This window comes from Micromys minutus (assembly GCF_963924665.1).
Source record: "Micromys minutus genome assembly, chromosome: 12".
NCBI classification, from domain to species: domain Eukaryota; kingdom Metazoa; phylum Chordata; class Mammalia; order Rodentia; family Muridae; genus Micromys; species Micromys minutus.
The window spans coordinates 26,495,429-26,518,461 of record NC_137981.1 but is presented as its reverse complement, the minus strand read 5'-3'; the positions used below and the strand labels follow the sequence as shown (position 1 = coordinate 26,518,461).

Here is a 23,033-nt window from a genome sequence, read left to right as displayed (position 1 = left end):
CTGCATTGTCATACTCTGCAGCCAATAAAACAACTAAAAACTCTATGATGGAGATTTCCCCACAAGCCTCTTTGGCTGGTTCTGACTTTTTTTTTTTTTTTAAAAGAATTATTTATTTATGTATGTGAGTATACAGTAGCTGTCTTTAGACACCAGAAGAGGACATCAGATGTGAGCCACCATGTGGTTGCTGGGAATTGAACTCAGGACCTCTGGAAGAGCAGTCAGTGCTCTTAACAGCTGAGCCTTCTCTCCAGCCCCCTAGTTCTGACTCTTACCATTCAGTCAGGAACATGGGAGAATTGGTGATTTGCAACCAGACAGTCTAAACTCAGGGTAGTTCTAGGGCCCTTGAGCCTATGTGTGCCTTACTTTAGGTATTTGTTGCAACAATGGGAAACAGACAATAGTGGAAGATGGAAAGCTTTCCCTTATTACACAAGCAAGGCAAAGATGACTATTTTCGCTATTGTTCTCCAACAGTTCTAGCTAGGGCAGCTGGGGCATGGGGATGTGCCCAAACTGAGTAGCAGTAAAACTATGATGCAGATAACATGATCTTAAATTTTTTTTCAGTGTTTATGAACATATAAGTGGAGGTCAGAAAGAACAAAGTGACATACACATGACAAAGGAAAAACCATGTGAACTACAAGAGAATACTTATGGACCGCAGCAAACCCACGTTTTGGACACTGAGAACTGTGAGAAAATAACTCCTGCTGTTTCAGCTGCCAACTTACAGTACTACAAACCAACACAACTTAGGAAATGGGAAGATCTCATGCTTACAAAGCCCTCAAGACAAACAAGCTAGAGTCATGTAGGAAGTAATGAAATCACCAACCAACTCATTCTTTAGATTTAATGAAATCATTGTCTGAAGTCCACTGGCTTTTTCTGCAGACGTGGAAAAGCTAATCTCCAAATTCATATGTACTTAAAGTGGTTTTAAAATTACTAAGAAAGGATACAGGATTCACAGTATCCCATTTCAAAGCAGTACATGTGTAACTGGTATAGACTGGAGAGATGGCTCAGCAGTTAAGCCTTGCAGAGGACCTGGGTTTGACCTCTAACATCCTAATGATAGCCCACTAAATTCTGTAATTCCAGCTCCAGGGAATCCTATCACCTCTGGACTCCATGGGCCCTATACCCACATGGCATGCCTCTCTCTTAAAAATAATAAAAATTTTTAAAAATGTGTTTCTAATATAGGGACAGACACAAAGTCTAATTATATAGAACTGATGTCCAGGAATAAAACCATTATTTCTGACCAGCTAGATTCTGAAAGAGTATCAATACAATTGTCTGAGAGCTTAGACAACTGGATTTCTAAGATGGGAAAATAAAGATAGGCTTTTGCATTAGACCATATATAAAACATAAGTTCAAAATGGACCAAAAACTTACAAAAAGAGGCAATGTTGAATTTTTATGACCTCAATTTGGCAGCAGATTTTTATGCAAGACACAAGACCACATGAAATAAATATTTGATATTTCATGAAAATTAAAACCATTTATGTATTGAGACATTATTAGCAAAGTGAAAACAATCTATAATTTTATAAGTTATGTTTGGTAACGGCTTTATATGTATAGAACTAGAATGAATATATATATATAAAACAAAGAGGCAAACAACTGATTTAGAAACAAGGCCTTAAAAATACTTGTTTTTCAATAACATAGAAATGGCCAAAGAACAAATGAAGAGATCCTTGAGCAATGTGGTAGCTTGAATGAGAATGGCTGCATAGGCTTATATGCTGGGATACTGTGTTCCAGTTGGTGAAACCGTTTGGTAAGGGTTAGGAGGTGTGTAACTGGAGGTGGACTTTGAGGTTTCAAAAGCTCACATCACTCAAGTGAGCTCTGTGTGTTGCTGCTAGCAGATAAAGCTCTCAGCTATTGCTCTAGTGTTCTGTCGGCCTGCCTGCCTGTTGCCATGTTCCTCGTCATGACAATCATAGACACTCCTTGTGAAACTGTTAAGCCCTCAGTAAACTCTCTTTCCTATAAGTTGTCAAGGCCATGGTGTTCTGTCATGGCAATATTAGCCATCAGGAAAATGTTTATCAAAGCCACAACAAAATACCTCTCTGTAGCCATTATGATGACTAAAGTGAAAAGGTTAGGTACTATATATATACTTGCAATGTTGCAGAAAAACTGGACCATTATATATGGATTCTAGGAATGTAAAGATTAAAAAAAAGTTTGATGGTTCCTCAATAATACCACATGATTCAGCAATCCTATTCAAAAAGACTAAAGACTGAATAAATACTTGTACACGAATTCTCATAGCAAACAGTATTTAACTGAAAGGCAGTGATACATAAATTATCTGTAGAATATGACAAATGGAATATTATTTATTTATAAAGGAAATAATAATATATATACAACACAGACACCACAAAAACATTACACTAAGTCAAAGGAGGCTGAAACAAAAGGCCATATATTATATTATCACATTTATATGAGATATCTAGGACAGCTAAATCCATAGTTCTGAATTTACCAGGATCTGAGAAGAGATAAAATGAAGAGTGACAATTTCGTTTTCACTAGAGAAAGAGTGATGCAAGTATTAGAATTTGACACAGGTGGTAACTGTACAACACCGTGAACGGACTAAATGCTACTCAATACTTAAAATTGTATATGAATATTTGTTATATGAATTTCACTTTGGTGATTGAAAAGAAAAAGATCATGGTGGACTACAGAGATGGCTCAACAGTTCAGAGCACTCACTGCTCCTGCAGAGGACTGAGGTTTGGTTCCCATGCCCACGTGACAGCTCACAACTGTCTGTAGCTCCTGTTTCAGTGGATCTGCTGCCCTCTTCTGGCCTCTTCAGACACTGCATGCATGCTGTGCACTTAAATACATGCAAGCACAATACTTATACAAAATTTTAAAAAATCTTTAGAAAAGAACATGGTGATATTTTTCTACTAACCCGATGAATAATTCCAGCAGAGTGAAGGTGCTTGATTCCACACAGCATTTGATAGAGAAGGTAGGACATTCTTTCATGATCTAACTCCATCTGAATCACTTGGCAAAGATTTGCATCCATGAGCTCCATGACTATGTAACTTCATGGGTAGAAAAAGATGACAGCTAAGGTGTATAGCAACAATCTATAGACAGGTACTAGCAAAACTTTGTATTAACAGCATTTTAATTACCACACTTACACATCTTGAAATTCTTCTAGGGATTTCTGTGGTGTGAAAACATTCAAAAGGCCAATTATCTGTGGCAAAAGCAAAGAGATGAAAATATTAGAAACTACTTCTTAATACTTTATTTGGGAACTGAAAATTCTTATGTTACAACGATTCACTATCAGTTTAAAATCATTCCAATTTTATACCCAAAGCACAAGTAAACATATATTATAATTTCACTGATAGGGAGGAGAGAAAAAAATGATCAAGAGGCTCAGAAGATCTTTCAGATAAATAAAAATGAGTAGTATAAAGGTGGAAATGCATAAAAAATACCACACTTGTTCAAGGTCATAGATTCTTTTAAGCCAAGTGAGCCTTAGGGCTGAGAGCACATTTCAGTTATTTCAGAGTCATGGTTACTAGGCATGCAGAGACTCTGGGTACATCTCCTTGCACTGGAAATAAAAATAGAATGTATGTAATCTAATGTAAACAATGAACTTTGAGTGATACCTTCATGCAGGTTTATCAGTTATGACAAATGTACAACCCAGGTGGTGGTTACTGATTTTGAGGGTGCTGAGGCAGGGGATATGTACAAACTTCTATCTTTCTCTCAAGTTTGCTATGAAACTGCCTCAAAAGTCTTAGAAATCAGTAAGTCAACCAAAGGGCTTCACAAAACACTTTCTATTTACGAACACAATGTCAAGCTCTTATTCATTATAAATACCTGCATAGTTTGTCAACAAACATTAAGTTGTTTCTGCTAATCCGTATACAACAGTAGTTCTATGGAGTTCCAGTCCTTTCCTTCCTCTTGGCTTTTATAACACTTCACTGTGCCATTTTCTTTTTGTTTTGTTTTGAAGGTTTGTTTCTATTTTGTATGTATGAATGTTTTGTCTGAATGTATATATGCACCGTATGTTTGGTGTTGTGGTGACAAGAAATGGGTGTTAGATTATAAAGGACAGTTGCAAGCCACTGTGTGGGTGTTAGGAGTCAAACTCAGATCCTCTGCAACAGCAGCAAGTATTTCAACTCTGAGCCAGGGTTCCAGCTTCATTTTTGTCAATTTCTTTGTTTCCAGTCAAATACACTATTTCATCTATGAGAATATTTTATCTCACTGATGTCCTTAAGCTTTTCTTTTTATGTCTATATTTTTTTTACATATTAACTGTCTTCTTCAAGAATTTATCTGTACATCATTTCCAAATATGCACTAGAAGCTTTACTTAGCTTATCAGTTTCAGAGATTCATTCCTAAGGCCCTTCTCAGAGCACCCTCTCCTTTTATAATAGAAGGCTCAGCATGATTTCTGACTCCTTTTCCAGTATTAATACCATAAACATTTCAAAGAACACTGTTTACTCAATCATCAGTCAGTATGTCAACCTTGTTTTCCCATTCATTCTGTGTACATACAGGCTAAGGATTCTAAAATCACATCCGAACTATTCATATTTCTTTTAATAGTATAGTAACAGGTTCACCCTCTGTATTTGCCCTGCAAACTCATGCTGAAGGCATAGACTCAAATGAAATTGTATCTACACTGGAGTTAGAGTTAATTAAGTCATAAGGCAAGGCCCTCCTAATGGTAAGATTAATGGTCTTGTAAGAAAAACCAAAAAAAAAAAAAATAAATAAAATCTCTTTCTCCATGTTTATGTACCATGGGAAGACAAAGCAAGAACTGTTTGTTTCCAAGTCAGGAAGAAAATAACAAACAGGAACCAAATCAACCAGCACCTTAGCCAGGACTTCCTAGCCTCTAGAATTTTAAGAAATAAACCTTTGCTTTTTAATCTACTTTGTCTACTGTATTTTGTGGTAGTAGCCTGAACAGACTAGTATAAGCAGAGTAACAACAGTTTCCAGCAGATCCAGATGCCATTTTATTACCTATAATATATAGGTAGTAAATATATATAATATATAGTATTATAAAGACCTGCTTTTATTATTTATCACCCTCAAAATTTAAAGCCTGTAAACCTTTCCAGTACTCCACTTGAAATCCCCGAGTACAGTACTAACTGATCCATCTTTTTGCTAAAAATTAAAACTTGTCACTTTGGCCATACCAATTAGTTTCAAGCATGTTGGTTTAAGAAAACAAAACAAAAAACCTCTTTCAAATTATTTCCTATGTTTGTCATTTATTCACTAAGATTAGTTATCTAAAGATGGACCTCCTTTTTAAAGTCCAATATCCTTGGCCTTCAGTTACTGTTCATGTCATTTCTACATTCAGCACACTGTAACAGAATCTCACTTCCATAACATGTTCATCCCACACCACAGAGGGACCTTGTTAGAAAAAACTAGCTGATCTGCTTTCCTAGACCAGTATGCAACAATGCACCTAATATCTGCCAGTAATTTAGGAAAGAGAATGTTTCTCTAGACATAATCTTCATGACGACAGAATGGATCCCATTCATGTATGAAGCCCTGCTTATAGAAGGAACCTGTCAGTCAATATTCAGAAAAGCATTAAGCCAGAAAGGGCAAAACTAATTAAGTTAGAGGGACTACTGTAAATAAATTCGAGCCTCTCAACCAGATAAAAATATATATGGGGACCTAGACAAGTAGTAGAATTATTTTTATTAATATTTGGGAACACCAAAAGTAGAAGAGCGATATTAAAGGTTAAAGACGCATGGAAACAAAACTGGGGTTAATGGATATTTAGAGCTGTTGGGTGTGGGAAGAAGAGAGGACAGCAAGAGGACACATGTTTTAGTGAACATATCCAACTATATACTTAAAATTGATGAACTGAACAGTGTTTGAACCATATCATACTGAGCTTTTGTAAGGAAAATGAAAGTACAGCTGTCCTAATTTTAGATAAAACAAAAACAAAAACAAAAAATTATCTTAGTCAAAATTAATAGTCAAGCAAAAGTCAAGGGCTGATTAGTAGATGAGCTATGACTAGACATCAAAGAACTAATAATTACCACCACAACAAAGTAAAAACTTACCAAAAACACTACTTTCTTCTAAGGACAAAGAATAATAGCAACTGAGAAATAATGCAACTAGATATAGTATATAAAGATTTCGAAAAGGTAAACTGCCTCTAATAACATGCATATGGACATGAAGAATTAGGGGAAGATGGATAATTCTGAATGTTATATATGGCAACTTCTATAATCCGCTTAACAGTTCCAGCTATTATGAAGACAATCTGAGCAATTCTGGTAAGTTAAGCCAGTAAATGTAAAGATGAAATGAAGATATTGTGCCAGAGCAGGTGTGTGACTGCGTGCTTGCATGCGGCGGGGTTAGTGAAGAGTTGCCTGTAACTCTGAGAATAGCCACCCTTCACCTTTGATATCTGAAGGTGAACAACAAAAAGTACTATACTTAATTTTCTCAAACCAACAGGATGCAATGTGACTTGCTATCAAGCCTTGAACAGTTACTTGTTAGACAATGTGAGTCAAGTGGTTTACTATATGAAATAAAGAGACAAGCCTCAACAGCTATTAAAGGGATCCATCAGACATGCAGCATTTGTGTACTAAGTGTGTGACCTGAGTGACCTGAGGAAAAGAGAAACTAAAAATTACAGAAACCTTAAAAAGAGCAGAGAAACATGATTTCAAGATGATCTGTCTAGAACAGCAAACCTCTACAAAATGCCAATCATACACCAGGGGCAGCAGAGTGGAGCTGCTGTTTGTGTTTTTTTTTTTACCATATTAAATTTTTTATATTCATTCAATAAACAAAGTATGCTGGGCATCAAGTCTGGACCACTTTAGATGGCTAAGCATATGCAGACAGTTCCACATTCTCCACCTAGCAAACAGAAAATCTTTGCTGCCACCCAGGGTGGAGGAAGGAACATTTGAATTCAACAAAGAAAAACTGAGACGACACTTCCACAGCTCTAAAAACCTATGCCCACATCAGGAGGGGCATGAGCAGCACCATGTCTGCCTGCTACCTGCAACAAGAAAGACCACCATTTCTTTCTTGATAATGAACACTCACCCTCTGTCAGCACCCCTCCTTTTCCAAAAAAACAAAACAAAAAAACAAAAAAAACCCACTTTCACCCCAACTCTAAGAGTCAGTTTCTTCTACTCCTCTGCCCTCATTAAGCTTTCCCAGTTTGTTGAAACTCACAAAAACCTACATCTTGAGATCTCAGCATTTACTGTATGCCCTCGACCATCTGACAGCTGAATTATTGTTCCTTTGTGGTATTTAATTCAGCATCTTTCACTACCATCAAAACATCATAAACTTCCCAAATAATAAGCCTAATCCTTAACATCTACATTTTCCCAATGGTGATGACTCTGTAACTCTAATACACAAAAGGTTCTAAAGGTGGCTAGTTTTCAAATGTGATGAGCTCTACTTTCTGCACCACAAGTATGGAACTCATTATATTTTACAAATTCTTGGACACTGTCTCTGGCCAACACTTTCAGTTTAGTGCTTCATACAACTGGCCTTTCTGCAATTCTCTCCTAGTTTATGTCCTCCCAGTTTGGAAGAACTTGTATTAAGATATTCCTAACAAGCTGGAGAGATGGCTCAGTGGTTAAGAGCATTGACTGCTCTTCCTGAGGTCCTGAGTTCAATTTCCAGCAACCACATGATGGTTTACAACCATTTGTAATGGGATCTGATGCCCTCTTCTGGTGTGTCTGAGGACAACTACAGTGTACAGTGTACTTACATTAAAAAAAAAAAGTAATTCCAAACATATCAATATGTTTAATGCAAACTTACAAACATTAACTGTTTATTTTCAAAATGAATGAAAGTTTTAGCTTCAAGTTAAGAATTGTTTTCCTAGTTCTCTGTAAATATTTCCAAAGTTTTTTTTTTTTTTTTTTCCCCCAACTATCATTATCAGTGGTCATTGGAGTAAAAGTAAGTGCTGGTACCACTTACTGCCACCCAGAAGTCGGAATCAGGTGCAGAGAGGTAGATTGAATTTTGTGTCCGGTTAAACCCCAATGTCCAAATAAAACGGGAATGATTTCATCTCTGTATACATTTTTGAAATGTCACCTTTATGTCTTACAAAAAGATGTAAGATGAGATCAATTCTGAATAAAATACTTTTCAAACACTATCTCCTTAAGATTTCTTCTACAAATTAAATGCTAGAAAACTATCCAATCTAAATTTCGGAAGTCAGTTTTTTTTTTCTTTTGCCACTTCTTAATAATGGGGGTGTAGGGGTAGGAAGATCACTTTAGATTTTAAATAATGTTTCAATCTACAGAAGCAATTTAAAACCTCTAATATTTTTTAAAGCCTCTGACAGGCAGGTATTCATGAATAAATCTTGATTTCATCACTTACATTTTTGTGATTAACACACTTCATAAGAACTAGTTCTCGGTAGGCTCGCTTAGCATGGGTCTGATTCTGAAATGGCCGGCTGAGCTTCTTGATTGCAACATTTCTTTCAAGAATGGCATCATAAGCTGCACTGTAATAAGAAATTTTTAAAAATTAAGCACAAATCTCTAGAACCAAACTTACAAACCAATCAAGTAGACTTACTTTTTTCAACCGACTGTCACTCAAAATCCACTGACCATATGTTGGCACAAGTTCTTTTATTTCTAAAAAGTTATATTTTAAAATTTGTATGTGCATGTATGTGTGTGTATGGGGTGTCATGTGGAAGACAGAAGGTAACTTTTTGTGAATTGGTTCTCTCCATCCATCAGATGAATCCTGGGGTGTGAACTCAGGAAGTTTAACAGTAGGTTCCTTTCTTTACCCATTGAGCCTCACTGCACAAATTACTAGTGTAAGGTCTAAATGACTCCTTTGCCTTGCACAGCTATCAAGAAAGACAGGTTATGTAATGACTTGTACTTAAATATTTACTGAAGAATTCTGGGGCTGAAGAGATGCCTAAGAACATTAACTGCTCTGTCAAAGGACCCAGTTTTAATTCCCAGCATCCACATGGCAGTTCTTAACCATCTATAACTCCAGTTCCAGGGGATCCAATGCTCTCCTCTGGCCTCCCACAAGCACTGGGCACACAAATATACAAATAGCATAGACATACATGTAGGCAAAACACACACACACACACACACACACACACACAGAGTGAACAATTATTGTTCTGATAACTAAAAAAGAGAAACATTGCAGGTAAGAACTTCTTCCTCTTGCATTCTCAGAGGTGTTTCTCTTTTTTATATATAGTCATATTTCACAGTACAGAAACAGTACAACAAGGTGCACTATTTTGTAGGCTGTGTTAATATTCAGCGCTATACTTCTCATAATGCCTGGCTGACATATTTGCTGTTCGATTATATCATAATTTTTTATTTTCCTGCTGCCAGACTTGATGCTGTTTCAACTTTTGTTGTTAGAAATAATTTTTCGAAGACTAGTTCTATGTACATGTATTTGTGAACATATGCAAGAGCTGTTCTAGAACTTTATAGATATACTGAGTCATAAGCACTCCTGATTTCTTTTAACAGATTTTAAATAAATTTAACAAGTAATCAAGATGTAATTACACTTGGGTAGGCTTAGCATTTCTCCAAACACTATATTATAATGCTAACTTAGTGGTTCTAAGTCAGTAGCAGAACTATCCCAAGGTCTATTTTCTATTTCGATTTATAAAGAATTATGCTCATCTATAAAACCTGAACCTTTTGTAGAAGTTAGTTTATAAAATCATCTTTAAAGGTTCCTGATTTTGAAATGTAAATATACCAGCTGACTTCACTCCCCATGGTAAAGTAGTGAGATTTCTGAAATTCCCATTTCATCACAGAGTGAAAGTGAAGATTCCATGAGATATTTCACTAATCAGCTATGGGAAAAGATGCATTCATGGGCTGAACAAGCCTGCCACTTGCTCTTCCCTGTTATCAGTAGATGTCTCTATAGGACTTTGACCAAGTAAGTATTTAGTCATGATTTATGTATCAAGATAGCAGTGTTGGTTAATAGTTACATTTATGAGTAATAATAATAATAATAATAATAATAATAATAATAATAATAATAGACCAGTAATCCCTAAGGAAAATTAACACATTATGGCTTTCATTTACATAGCTTTGATTTTTTTTTGAAAGAAGTTGATTGCTTAACAAAGAATCTATATTACAAAGAGAAGAGATTCAAGACTATTTGTCATACTTCAAAATAAAAACTTACCACACTATTCCTTGAGCTCCTGAGCCTATAGGCTTTAAATTCTGGTATCGTTTTAGGACTGTGAATGTAGAATCTCCAATCTCTACACTATAAAAATTGTTGTCACGTTTGCTTCTGCTCATGATGGCAAGTAATTAGTCTAATGGCTTCATCCAAAAATTCACCAAGGCTGCAAAATAAAAAGAAACATGACCTTAAGAAAAGTATTTTATATAGTATTAACATCCAAGTCCTTACTCTATTCACCATAGTAACACAGATTGCTAGGTCATTCTTATTAAGAAAAATGCACCACAAGAAACAAAACCACCACAGAGCTTTGGTCAGAACATGTTACATGTAAGTAAATACTGACTGGTTCTTTAAAAACATTTTTATTATGATGAATGTTTCTCTAATCTTTAAGTAATTGGTATAAATGCATAATTACCTTCCTTAGAAGAAAAGAATAAAAGAGAGGCTGGGGAGATAAGTTAGTCAGTAAAGACCTTGTAACATAAGTATAAGGGCCTGAGTTCAAGCCCCAAAAGCTAGGTTAAATGGAAGACCATGTGCAGTCACAGTGTGGGAGAGGTGGGCATTGGAGGATCCCTTGGCCATCATTGACCAACAAACTTAGCTTTATTAGCAAGCCCTACATTCCAGCAAAATTCAAAACACAGTCTAAAAATACAGAGTGGTTGTTGGCTCCTGAGCAGCATCTGGTGTTGATTCCTGACCTCTGACTTCCACATCATATGCACCCCCACTTCACACATACATAGGTACAAAAGAACAAAAGCAAGCAAATTAAACATGTTCTAGAAATCATTATATTATTATTATTGTTGTTGTTGTTGTTATTTTACAATGGAAAGCCAGGCAGTAAATTACGAGCACATAATACACCTGTTTAACAGACAAGGTTCTTTTATTGTGACAAATCTCTAACACCCAATGGTGATAACCTGGTACACTGCAATGGCTGAAAGGACAGAAGCAGGACAGAAAACAAATATAAGGTCAAGAAGGAAGATGAGGCTTCATGCACTGATCAAGGAGGAGGGGGCTTCATATATTAGTACACAAACAATACTCTTCTAATGTTTAGAGCATCAAACAATTCATCTTGGTTTTGACCACAATTTTTTACCACCTGTCAGATTAAAAGTCAGGGCTCCCTAACTTCACATTTAAGTACTGAACAAATCTCTCCTTTATTATACAAGTATTCTATTTCAAATGCATGCACTGGGTATGTAGGTTGGACCTATAATATTGGCTCTCTGGAAACTGGTATTAGAGAGGGCCATTTAAGCCCAGGAATTTAAGAATAACCCAGGTAACATAGAGACTCCATTTAAAGCAAAACAAAGATAAACAAAATGCATATGAGACAGCTCTAAGCTACCATTCATTAACCTAGTAAATCACCAATCCAGTGGAATCCAAAAAATTTTTCCTGTGTGTCTGTGTTACTGGAGGAGAAGCTGGGATGCATTAAGGCAATGATAATAACAATCAATTAAAATAACCAACTGACAATTCCTTCTTTTAATTGATTTATTTTTATTTTTTATTTTATGTGAATTGGTGTTTTTCCTGCATATGTGTCTTTGTGAGAGTGCTGGATCTTCTAAAGCTGCAATTACAGACAGCTGTGAGCTGCCATGGGGATGCTGGGAATTGAACCTGGGTCCTCTGGACAGCCAGTGCTCTAAATTGCTGAGCCACCTCTCCAGCCCTCCAACTGACAATTAACTCAATAAATATCATGGGTAGCCTGGGGCCAGGTCATAATCTACAGTGAGGTCAGATGAAAGTCCTGAAAGGTGGGAAATAAAACACTGGTATTAGCCTGTAGAAGAAAGAATAAGGAGTGGAAGAAGAAAACATGAAAAGCTACTACTGTACTGTACACCTTACAAAAGCTCACAATTAGCTTTGCCATCTTTGGCTCTCCTCAGAAAGAGTGGTTGATGAACAGCCCTTCTGCTGTTGGCAGACCTGTGTGCTTTAGTGCTAAGAGCTTATAGCTAAGCTGACAGACTACAGGAGTCCACTGTTCCAAGCTTGGACAAGCTATGGCTCAAGACTCTAGAGGTCAGAGATGTATGGTTCTAGATCCCTAGGCTGGGTACTGTATTAATAATACTCTGTGTTGTACTGGTGGCTTGGCTTTTGGCAGCTAGTTTAAGCCCTCAACATATCTGAAGAGGACATTTTTACTATCTCTATGCCTTGCATAGACTCAATTTCTAGTATCAATGTATTAATATCATCTTCCTTTCTTCCTTTATTTTCTTCCCTGTTTCCCTATTCTAAAAGACAAGAACAAGTTCAAGGTAAGATAGCTAAGATTAGTGTTAGAGTTGGGTTAACAAAGAAGTTGAGACTGGTTAACCTTCAGAATGATTTTTTTAAATTATTATTTTTGCTTTCTTTAAACAGGGATAGTTGGGCCCCAAGGTAGAAGGGCATTAGGAGAGGCAGATGATAGGGACTAAAGAGGGGGTGAGGCTTCCCTTTAAAAATCAGGAGAGGAACTTAATTAGAAGAAAATGGCTGTCCTCGGTGGAGAGGCTACTTTTTAAACAGTACTAGAAAACATGTACTTTAAACAACAGAACACAATATAGGTATATTGACACCACATTCAGTTAGCTGATATCTAAGCTCCTAAAATTACACTGCATTCAAAATACAAATATCTTAAACTATTAGGAAGGTGGCTTTAGGTTGTCAACATTAGTTGCTTAAAAGAATTAAAATTTTGTCAATGACATTCAACTGAGTAAAAACAGGTGACCTTGTTTTAAGATACCAATTTCCAATGTACTAAAAAATATTTGGATTATATAAGAATATTTTATACCCATAAATTTCTATACCAGTGGTATGTATTTTGGAATAGGAAGGAATTCCTTGGCTTTACCTATTGTTTTTATTTTCCTTTTATAGTGCTAGGACTACCAGAGGCCTAGTGATACTACTCAAATGCTCTGTCAGTGACCACCCTCTGACTCTCAGTCTAACCCTGCTCCATCTTATACTACCTATATAACCTTATAAATTCCTACCTTGCCCTTATCTTCTGTATCTTTGGTAAAGAATGTTCCATGTGGACCAGAAGTTGCTCTTCAGGTGGGCTAGCCAACCTGGATGGAGCTAAGATATCCAGACAACTCTAACTTCATTATAATCTTCATTTTAAATGCCATACCTACTAGCAAGCACCAGGACAGTAGATAACAACTGTAACACTTGCCAGAAAAAAACCAAGAGAGGAGTGTTTTAGGTTCTTTACATACCGTTGGAACAAATACCTGAGTTTTTTTTTTTTTAAAGGAAAGGAGTGCTTATTTTGGCTCATAGTTTGAATCCATTATGGCAGGGAGTGATGAATGATCAATTTCAGATTTTTCCCCTCCTTTTTATGCAGTTGAGGATCCCCACCAATGTTACTGTGTGACTGACTCTTTATTTAGGGTTGAGTTTTCCCATCTCAATCAATCTAAAAAAAAAAAAAAAAAATCTCTCACAGACTTATTCAGAGTTTGTTTTCATAATGATTCTAAATCCTATCAAGCTGATAGTCCAAAGTATCATAAGGAGGTACCCAACTTTTTGGATCTCTGCTGAACTCCAAGAAAGAGATAAATTGATTAGCTTGCCCCTGCCCTCTTACTTTTCACACTTATTTATGTTTTTGAAATTTTATCGTTTGCCTCCTCTCTTTTCTGCCCCCCAAACTCTCATGTACCCCCAGCTTGTTCTCATTCAGATTCATGGTGTCTTTTTCGTAAATTATATGCATGCATATATTTACACACACACACACACACACACATACACACCTAAATATTTAAATATAACCTGCTCAATCTGTAATGTGTTACTTGTACTCTTCCGTGGGAAAGACTTCTGCTCTCAGCAGTCCTTAGTTGCCTGTTGTTCTTTGTCTAGAGTTGAGGCTTTCCCTCTTCCACACTGGTATGTCTACTGGTATTGTCCTTCTTTAGGCAGCCATGTTCTTACAACTTCAAAGATGTAGCTTCTCTGACATTTTTAGGCAGCAAAATTTCACAGCAAACTTCCTGCTCTCTTACAATCCTCACAGTCCCTCTTTTGCAATGATTCCTGAGCCTTCAGGTGCAGGAGTTGTGTTGTAGACTAGGGACAATTGGGACTACCCTCTACAATTCTATAACGAATCGTTCTCTAATTAGTGTTAAGGCTCACTCAACAATAAAAAAAATCACGCCTGGTACTGGAAACCTCTCATTTATTTTATGCTGTGTATATAACCTCCTGACCCCAACAGGCTCTGAAGTTGATCTTCAAGTCTCTCCTCCCACTCCTATATTTAGCTAACAATGAATGTCTCCTTTGTGTCTCCTTTAGACACAAGGCTTTGTTTGTTATTACTAGTTCTACAATCCAAGGACACTGTTTGGGATCAAAAATTGATAACACTAGCTCTGATAATTCCTAGTTTTAAAAGCACCTTTGTACTAATTTGGGTTGAATCTTCATATATCCAAAAATTAATCATATAAAATATAGTGATTCCTGGGGATAGGCTCAAATGCCTAACATTTTCTAATAATAACTTTTGCCAAGTATTTTACTAATAAGATTCTCGGGGCTTATAATAAAATGTTGATCACATTCAACCATCACCAGAGACACTTCTTAAAACCACAAATTAAGAATAGCAAGAATAGCAAGTGATATATGTCTCAGATGCATTTTATAATGTTTTGTATTAGTTAATTCCACATACAATTACCACCAGTTTATCTTGCCAGCAGTGTAACTATATTTAGAATTTTAAAAAAGTACTGTGTGGAGAGAAAGATTCTATGACAAATACATTTCCGTAATTAAATGTGCCTGTTCCCAGTAGGGATTAAAAAGAAAACTGAGGAAAGAAACATGTCAGAGTGGATCTCACCCAGAGTCAGGCATACAGGCACTTCGACAACTCACAGCAGTGGAAGTGACCCTAGCTGATCCAGAGGCTCTAGCTGCCCATAGGCACAGGGAGTTTCCATATAAAATGCTGACCCAGGGGGCTGTTTCAACTTTGGTCAGAGAAATGTTTCTGTAGTGGGCAGCAGTCAATACAGGGACTCATTCTTAATGGCATAGCTTTATCAGGATTCCCCACTGCACTGTAGGTTCAGGGAAAACAGAACAAAAAGCAGAAAGAATATAAAAGGTGGAGAATGGATGAGGAAGAGTCGTGAAATGTCTGGACGTGACATCTATTGCACTGGTGAAATTACAGCAGCAGAGGCTAGCTGCTAAATCCTGCACAAGATCAAACCAGTCAAAATTACAGCATAGTTGTGTCAAGTTGACAAGTAGGGCAAAGACCCAACAACTGTGCTTTGCAAATGGCATCTGCAATGGGAACAATCTTGGAAGAGTAGGCACTCAATCTAAATAGGTAGTGTCAGAGATAAATGACTGAATACTGGTACCCTTTAGAGAAATCTGGTGCACAGCATCCACAGATCTTTATTTTCTTGTTAAAGCACAGCAGGGGAAACACACTCTCCTCACATACACCAAATAGAGCCTCTGCAATCTTTTAAGTTCTAACAAAGTGCTTTAGGGAGGGAACAAAAAAAGGCCTCTGAATACAAATACCAAGTAAGTTAATATAATGACAAACAATGTAACCTCAAACAGCACTCTGGGTTCACAAGAACAAAAGGTCCACAGAGAACTCAAAAGGCCCTGAGAGTATTAAGAGTTCTCAGTAATAATAACCCTGAGGAAATTAAATCATTAGTATATTCCAATTTAAAAAGCCAGAACTTTTACTAATGACTAATACTTTTTTCTTAATAAGCTACTAAGGTTTTAAAAAACGTTAATAGTAGCACATCTGACAGATAAAACAGCATACAATAATGCATTATTGGTGGCAATAAGCTTGGCGCAACCTCTTCTTTGCTCTCCTGAAACCTTTAGAGAGTCATCAAGAACATTAATATTCAGTGGCCTAGTAGTGGGTATACATTTTAATATTTCCTGATTTTTTTCATAAAATTCCTGAAAGCTCACAAATACCCTACTCTACTCTCTTTTTAAACGTATTTAAGAGGATCTTATAGCTTTACACTTCCTTTACAGATTATATCTCTCAATTTTGTTTCCAGGCTTGCACCCCCCCCCCCCAAAAAAAAAACTCCACCAAAACGGTTAGTCTCCTGGCTAACATACTTTTTTTTTTTTTTTTTTTTTTTGCTTTGGCTCCTAAGAATACTGTAATACTGATTTTTCTCATTTGTTTCTGTTCTTGTCCAGTCAATCTCCTTTGTAGTCCTTATTCTTCACTAGCCTTCAAACAGGATTTCCTTCAAGGCTATCTTGGTCTTCATCTCTTGTTATATATTCTATCCACAGAACTTCAGTTATCACCTAAACTCAGGAGTTTCAAGTATTTGTTTACTACTGAGCATCTCTTCTACTGCAAACACTCACATTCAAGGGTCTACCAGATAACTTAAATGTCTCAAAGCTGCCTCAAATTACACGCACAAAAATAACCATTTCCTTCAACTTCCACCAAATCTACTTCTCCCATGTTCTTCCAGCTCACAAACTGCTATCACCATCTCTGAGGTCAAGCAAGCCTTAAGGATAACGTGATATCCTTGACTCTTCACACCCAACTTGTTCTACTTTAGATTCAAACTTTACCAAAAATCCACTCTCCACCTATTCAAAAGTCTAACTAAGGCAAACATTACCGAATGCCTGGATCACTGTACTTACAGGGGCCCCTGACTCTTCTCTATGCTCCCCATCCTTAATTTGCATCTTGAATGACTATTTAAAGTTCTTGCTGAAAAGTGTGCCCACCATAAAACTTACTACATGCTTTAACTGAGTTCCAGAACTAAAAGGCAGAGAATATACTGTTCATTGTTGTTCCCTGGAATTATAAAGCAGATGTCCAAGATACTTTGAATGAATTAATCTAACTGGTTGTCAAATACTGGTTATTTTATTCCAATTATTTTGGTAAGTTGCCTTTTCTGTTTCCAGATACTATCCTCCTTCAAGCCCATTTCTCCTCTAAGCCACGTCAATGATTTTTCCAATGTTCCCTACCTATTTTTTGCTTCTTTCATATAAGTAGGTACTGAGTCAAAAAATATTAGCTCTTTCCATTGTTCAAAATATTACCTCCACAACAATTAACTATTTTTTATTTCTTGAACACACCAAACCTTTCTGTTTTTGTGACTCTTGTCTCATGTGAAATGTATTATCTTCAACTGTACAAATATAAACCATTATATAGGGTCATGTCTTTTTGATGAATTAGCTATTATTTCTCAGGATATTCAATAGCTTTTATATTGTATTAAAATGTATCTACATATCTGACTAAACTATTTTTTAAAGATTTATTTTATTTTAAATTATGTAGTGTGTGTATCTGTGTACATAATGCACACAAGAGTACAGGGGCCTGCAGAAGCCAGAAGAAGGTATCAGAGACGCTGGAGCTGGGTTAATGTTGGCTATGTGAGCCATCTGGCATGGGTTCTGGGAATCAATCTCTGGTTCTGAAATAACAGTACATAGTCTTTTAACCATCTTACCACTCTGGCCTATAATTGAGTCTTGTTTTGCCAACCAAGAAAAGTCAAATATAAACACGTGGAACTAGAGAGATAGCTTAGTGGTTAAGAGTGTATACTACTATTTCAGAGGACCAGGCTTGTTCTCAGTACCCACACTTGGTAAAAGTACCTCCAAGGGATCTAATGCTCACTCCTGGACTACAATGGTACCTATAGTCACACATGCAAAGGCACTCTCCTACACACACACCTTAAAAATAAGATATATAAAACATGTAAGCATTCAATATAAATGAAGCAACTAAATTATTAGTGCTTGCAAGTATTTTTTCCTAATAGTCATGGTTATAAAATTATACTTGTACAGATATTTCATAATACGATGCTACAGATATTTCATAATACGATGCTCTCATTACCAAGGATGAATGCTATACTCTGGTTAATGACATCCTCTGAATAGTTAGTTAACTTGAAAAATTGGTGTATATGTTACATGTACAGTTTACATTATTTATTTGCTTCTTAATGTGTATGGGTGTCAGATTATGGTTTACAGTACACAATTTGGACCAGAGACAGCTTGTAAGAGTTCTTTCCTACAACCATGTGGGTCCTGAGGACTGAACTCAGGCCATCAGCTTAAGGGCAAAGGAACTTCCCAGTTAGACGTCTTGTAAGTTCATTTATTAGCTATTTATATAACTAAGGCAGGCAAAAATAGGGAACAGCTTAGTAACCTGGAATTATTTGGCCTGAACTACTTTTGGGTGAGCATGCAATAAGGCAAAACTGTGTCCTCTAATGAACTTTGAGGAAGAATCCCCTAGGAGTCGTCATTGCTCTCTACATAATTGGGTGTGCATGTAAGTAAAATCAGTTACACTATGGGAGGAGACAAGAGCATTGGAAAAAATGACTATACAACAAAACAGAACAAACTTTAATATATACCCCAGGTACCAAATTCCTTCTCCTTTTGAGTAAGAGGAAGCCTGAAAAATAATCTGGGTCCCTGAGTATCTTTACTCAACTGGCCTGCTGGTTCCCTTGCAGTGTGTTCCAGTATTTTCTGTTGCTTTGTTTTAAATAAAATTCTGTAGTAATTTTGGAGGTATGTGTGAGCTTCCAAAAACCTGGAAACACAAGACCCTGGCCAATTAATGTTTAGATTAAGTTGATTAAATAGTATATCTACCATACCAAAACTGTAAATCATTAAGTGGAAAGATAGAAAAATGGAGTGGGGTGGCATTATAGAGAGGCAGAACTGGAGCCATGATGTCATGACAGGTGAGAGGAAAGGGCTGAGCTCCACATGCTGTCGTTGCCAGTAGGATTGGTGGGAGAGTGAGGGTATAACTCTTTACACATATGTAGTTCACACTGGCCTCAAACTCACAATTTTCCCAATTTCACCTAAGTGCTAAGACTACAGAAATACACCACGATGCCAACTCCAAATCAGATGTCAAAAGTAAAATATAAAATCTTCTAAGTATGTAATGCACTGTCTTTACTTTTAAAGAAGTAAATATTTTATTTTTCCAACTAAACTCCAGTGGTACAAGAGCAGTCAAACAATAAGACACTGGGGGAGGGGGTGCAGCAACAAACATTTGTTAAAAAGACTGATAGAATAAATAAAACTACCAAAAAAAATAATGAAGGAAATCATAGAAACCCATTCTGAAACCCTAAGTAAAGTCCTGAAACACAGAAATGTCTTTACATTTGATTTGATAAACAATGGCTGCCAGATGTCAATTTGAGCAACCAAAGTGGTGCACATGAGCCACCTAGTGGAAAATAGTAAGTTTACTTATAAGGAAAATGTTACTAGGAGCAGTGTATTATATAATCTATAAATGCAGAGAATTGACAAGCTACCAAAAAAAATGAATGACAGGATAGTTACAAATTTAAATCAAAATAAATTATATGAAAGCAAAGATGAAAACAAACACACAAAGTATGTTGTTTTAAACTGTATAACCTGAATGTAAACAAACATTATAGAACATTAGAAAAGCCTGAAGGAGGAATAGAGAGAAAACATAACAGGGGTAGGTAGTCACTGGTAGAGAGGGTCAGGACCAACAGCCTCAGCTTCTGTTGAACTGGGATGGGGGAGTACATTGTGGTCCTTCTGGGCTCTCATCCAGTTCACTTACAGGGCTGAGGCAAACCTAAAAAGTCCAGGTCCTTGGGAGATAGAGAAAACAAAAACGCCTAAGAACAAAACAAAACAAAAACAAACACATTAAAAAAAAAAACAAACCTGTAAAATGAATAAAAACCTCTTCAGAGTACTCGAATCAACCCAATTGCTCCTGGGGTCTGAAACTGCTTAAATTACTTAAAATAGTACAGTACTGTGGGGTTTACTCCCAATTAGAAAGTGTATTTTTCTTATGTACAAATTAACGTTTTCAGATTATAAATCACTGACATGACTGTTTTTACTTCTAAAATGTAATGATTTCAGGCCCACTACCCCAAATCCTAGAAGGGTAATAAGAAAATACGTTTTTATTTGTATTTTTCCATGAAGAGTAAAAAGATGACTGATTCCAAGGTATTTTTCCTTCTTAAATTCACTGTTCAGAAGGGGAGAGGAGATAGTAGTAGAGGGAGTTGACTGTGGGAGCAAAGAAATACAGAGCAAAATCAGCAGCTGCTAAAAGAGTAAACAGCTAATATGACTGTGTGCAAACATTTCAGAAAAGTCTAGAAAGGTAGAATGGACTTTTCCTACACTTCAGAGCCTGAAAACTTGACCAGATCAACGGAAATAAGGAAAAGATTTGATCACTACTGTAAGGAATCCATAGGCTTATGGTGAAAATATACATTAAATGAACAAGAATCTAAAAACAGAAATTTTTCGGTTTAAAAAAAACAATTTCAGTGTGTGGCTAGAAGGGCAGTGATATGGTGACCACAAACAGAATCCACACTTACCATGACTAGTACATAACTAGTTCATCATCTACCTTGTAGAATGGTATTCCACTGGACTAATGTCCACATCTGCTCACAACTTCCCTAAAGCACTTGCCCAATTTTCTAGGAAGTCTGGGAGTTAACTGCGGGTTAATGGCATAAATAAGAACTCCTTCAACTTTACTAGGTGAAAGTTCAGAAACTCAGAGGTTGTATTTATATATTTAAACACACACGGGGGGGGGGAATTGAGATTTTTAAGGCCATAAATATGAGAGAGGGGTACAAGGGAGCAGTTAGAGAGAGGAAAGGAAAGGGGGAAATGATAGCATTATTATACTCTTATAATAAACACTGCACAAAGGACACAACTTCAGTTCTAGAAATCTGATGCTCTTGCTGGTTTCCTTGGCAAACCCATGAAGGTGGTACACAGACATTGGTATACAGACTTAAGTACAAAACCCATACATACAAAATAACAATACATCTTTTAAAAAAAAAAAAAAAAAACCTTTTAATGCCTTCCTAGATAAAAGCCAGTTTAAATACCTGGGATTTAGATTTCCAGAAATTCTGTGCCTACCTTTAGTTTATTTCCTTGAGAATATTTTTTTACTTGAAGGTTTTTTTGTCTGATTTGATTTTGTGGTTGTGTTAAAGGGCTTTATTTCGAATAAGTAAAATCCAAACGAAGTAAACTGTTTCAAGCATAGTTACATCCCTAAGACATCTTTGGTGCATTTATACCATGAAAATCCTACTCACAATAAAAATGAATGTGATACATACAACATTTTAGATAGATGTGAAAGCTTTTTTAAAAAATCTATCTTAAACAAAAAAATTATAGAACTACAAAAAAGCAGACTAGTTCTTGCCATGGATGAGGTGTCAGACTCTGAGAACAAAGAGGGAAGAGATATTTTATAGTTTAAGATGTATATAGAGATCTGAAATTTATTATGGAACAAAATTATGGAATAGGGGGTTTAGAAACAGCTCATATTGTAGCCTATCAATATCCAAACTACTATGCCAGCACTGCCGCTAAACAGGCCATCCTGGCTCAAATAACTTGTAAGTAGTTCTGTCAAAAATCAACAGGAGGCCTGGCTCACTGCATTCATCTGTAATCCCAGCTACTTGGGGAGCTGAGGCAAAAAGCTAAAAGTCAAACTGTACAGCATAACAAGACCTCATCTCAAATAAAACCAGACCTAGAAAACCAAACCAAGGGGCCTGTGTAGAGCAAAGTCTGAGTTTCTAATGTGCTCTGCTGACCTATACGGATTAGTCATTTGTCTATCAATGCCGCACTGCCCTTGTCCTGATTTGGTTAAATATATGATGAAAAAGTAATATCCATTTGAAAAACAGAAAATGGCAATAATTTTAAACAGGGGTGGCTCTACGGGAATAACAGGGAGTTATAAATAGTAGCAAAACTGTAAACTCAAAAGTAGCTCACAAAATTTGTATAGCTTTTAAATATTATGGAAAAAAAATTTGTTACCCTAAACTTTTTAAGATTCACGAACCATATTTACATATAAGATTTTTACAAGATGACCAACTATAATTTGATCCAAGATGGCATATACCCATAATCCCAGAATTTGAGAGGCTGAAGCAGGATTGTTCTTAATTCAAAGCCAGCTCATAATACAGTTTTAGACTGAGATAAATAGTTGGAACTCTGTCTCAAAATAAAATCCAAAATATGTCCAGTTAAAATTGCCTCTGTAATCATACAGGTGACCCATAATTAGAGTCAAAATATTATGAGACTTTTGTTTATTCAGATATTCTCTTTTTACCTATCATTCCGTAAGTTCAGCTTGGGTAATAAGAGACAGTTTAAGCACCCCAGAAATATTCTTTGGATCATCAATCAAGGATCCCAAACTGCTACAAACTCAAATCAAATATCCTAGGTTTAAAACTGGCAGAGCTATTGCACACATTCCCACGTGCATTTATGCATAGCACCACTGCTTTATTTGCACCTCCTTTTACTCACCTAACTAAAACTTTCCCCTTTAACTTATAAACCCTGCTATCATGTTGAGTGATAGCCACTCATAAGACTAAACC

The 23,033-nt window shown here is 36.3% G+C and overlaps 1 protein-coding gene across 2 annotated transcripts in view; it reads right to left on the bottom strand.

The window, feature by feature from the left end:
- The window catches only part of MAPK8 (mitogen-activated protein kinase 8), a gene marked incomplete at its 3' end in the record, with an annotated part of 61,910 nt that overhangs the window by 16,315 nt on the left and 22,562 nt on the right, over positions 1–23,033 (bottom strand). For both annotated transcript variants that reach the window (XM_080925836.1, XM_080925837.1), the window contains exons 2-5: positions 10,402–10,570; positions 8,557–8,686; positions 3,225–3,283; positions 2,984–3,122 (exon numbers count right to left, since the gene is read on the bottom strand). In XM_080925836.1, the coding sequence (XP_080781962.1) occupies positions 2,984–3,122; positions 3,225–3,283; positions 8,557–8,686; positions 10,402–10,523 (450 nt within the window). In that variant the 5' untranslated portion in view covers positions 10,524–10,570. The remainder of the gene's footprint in view (positions 1–2,983; positions 3,123–3,224; positions 3,284–8,556; positions 8,687–10,401; positions 10,571–23,033) is intronic.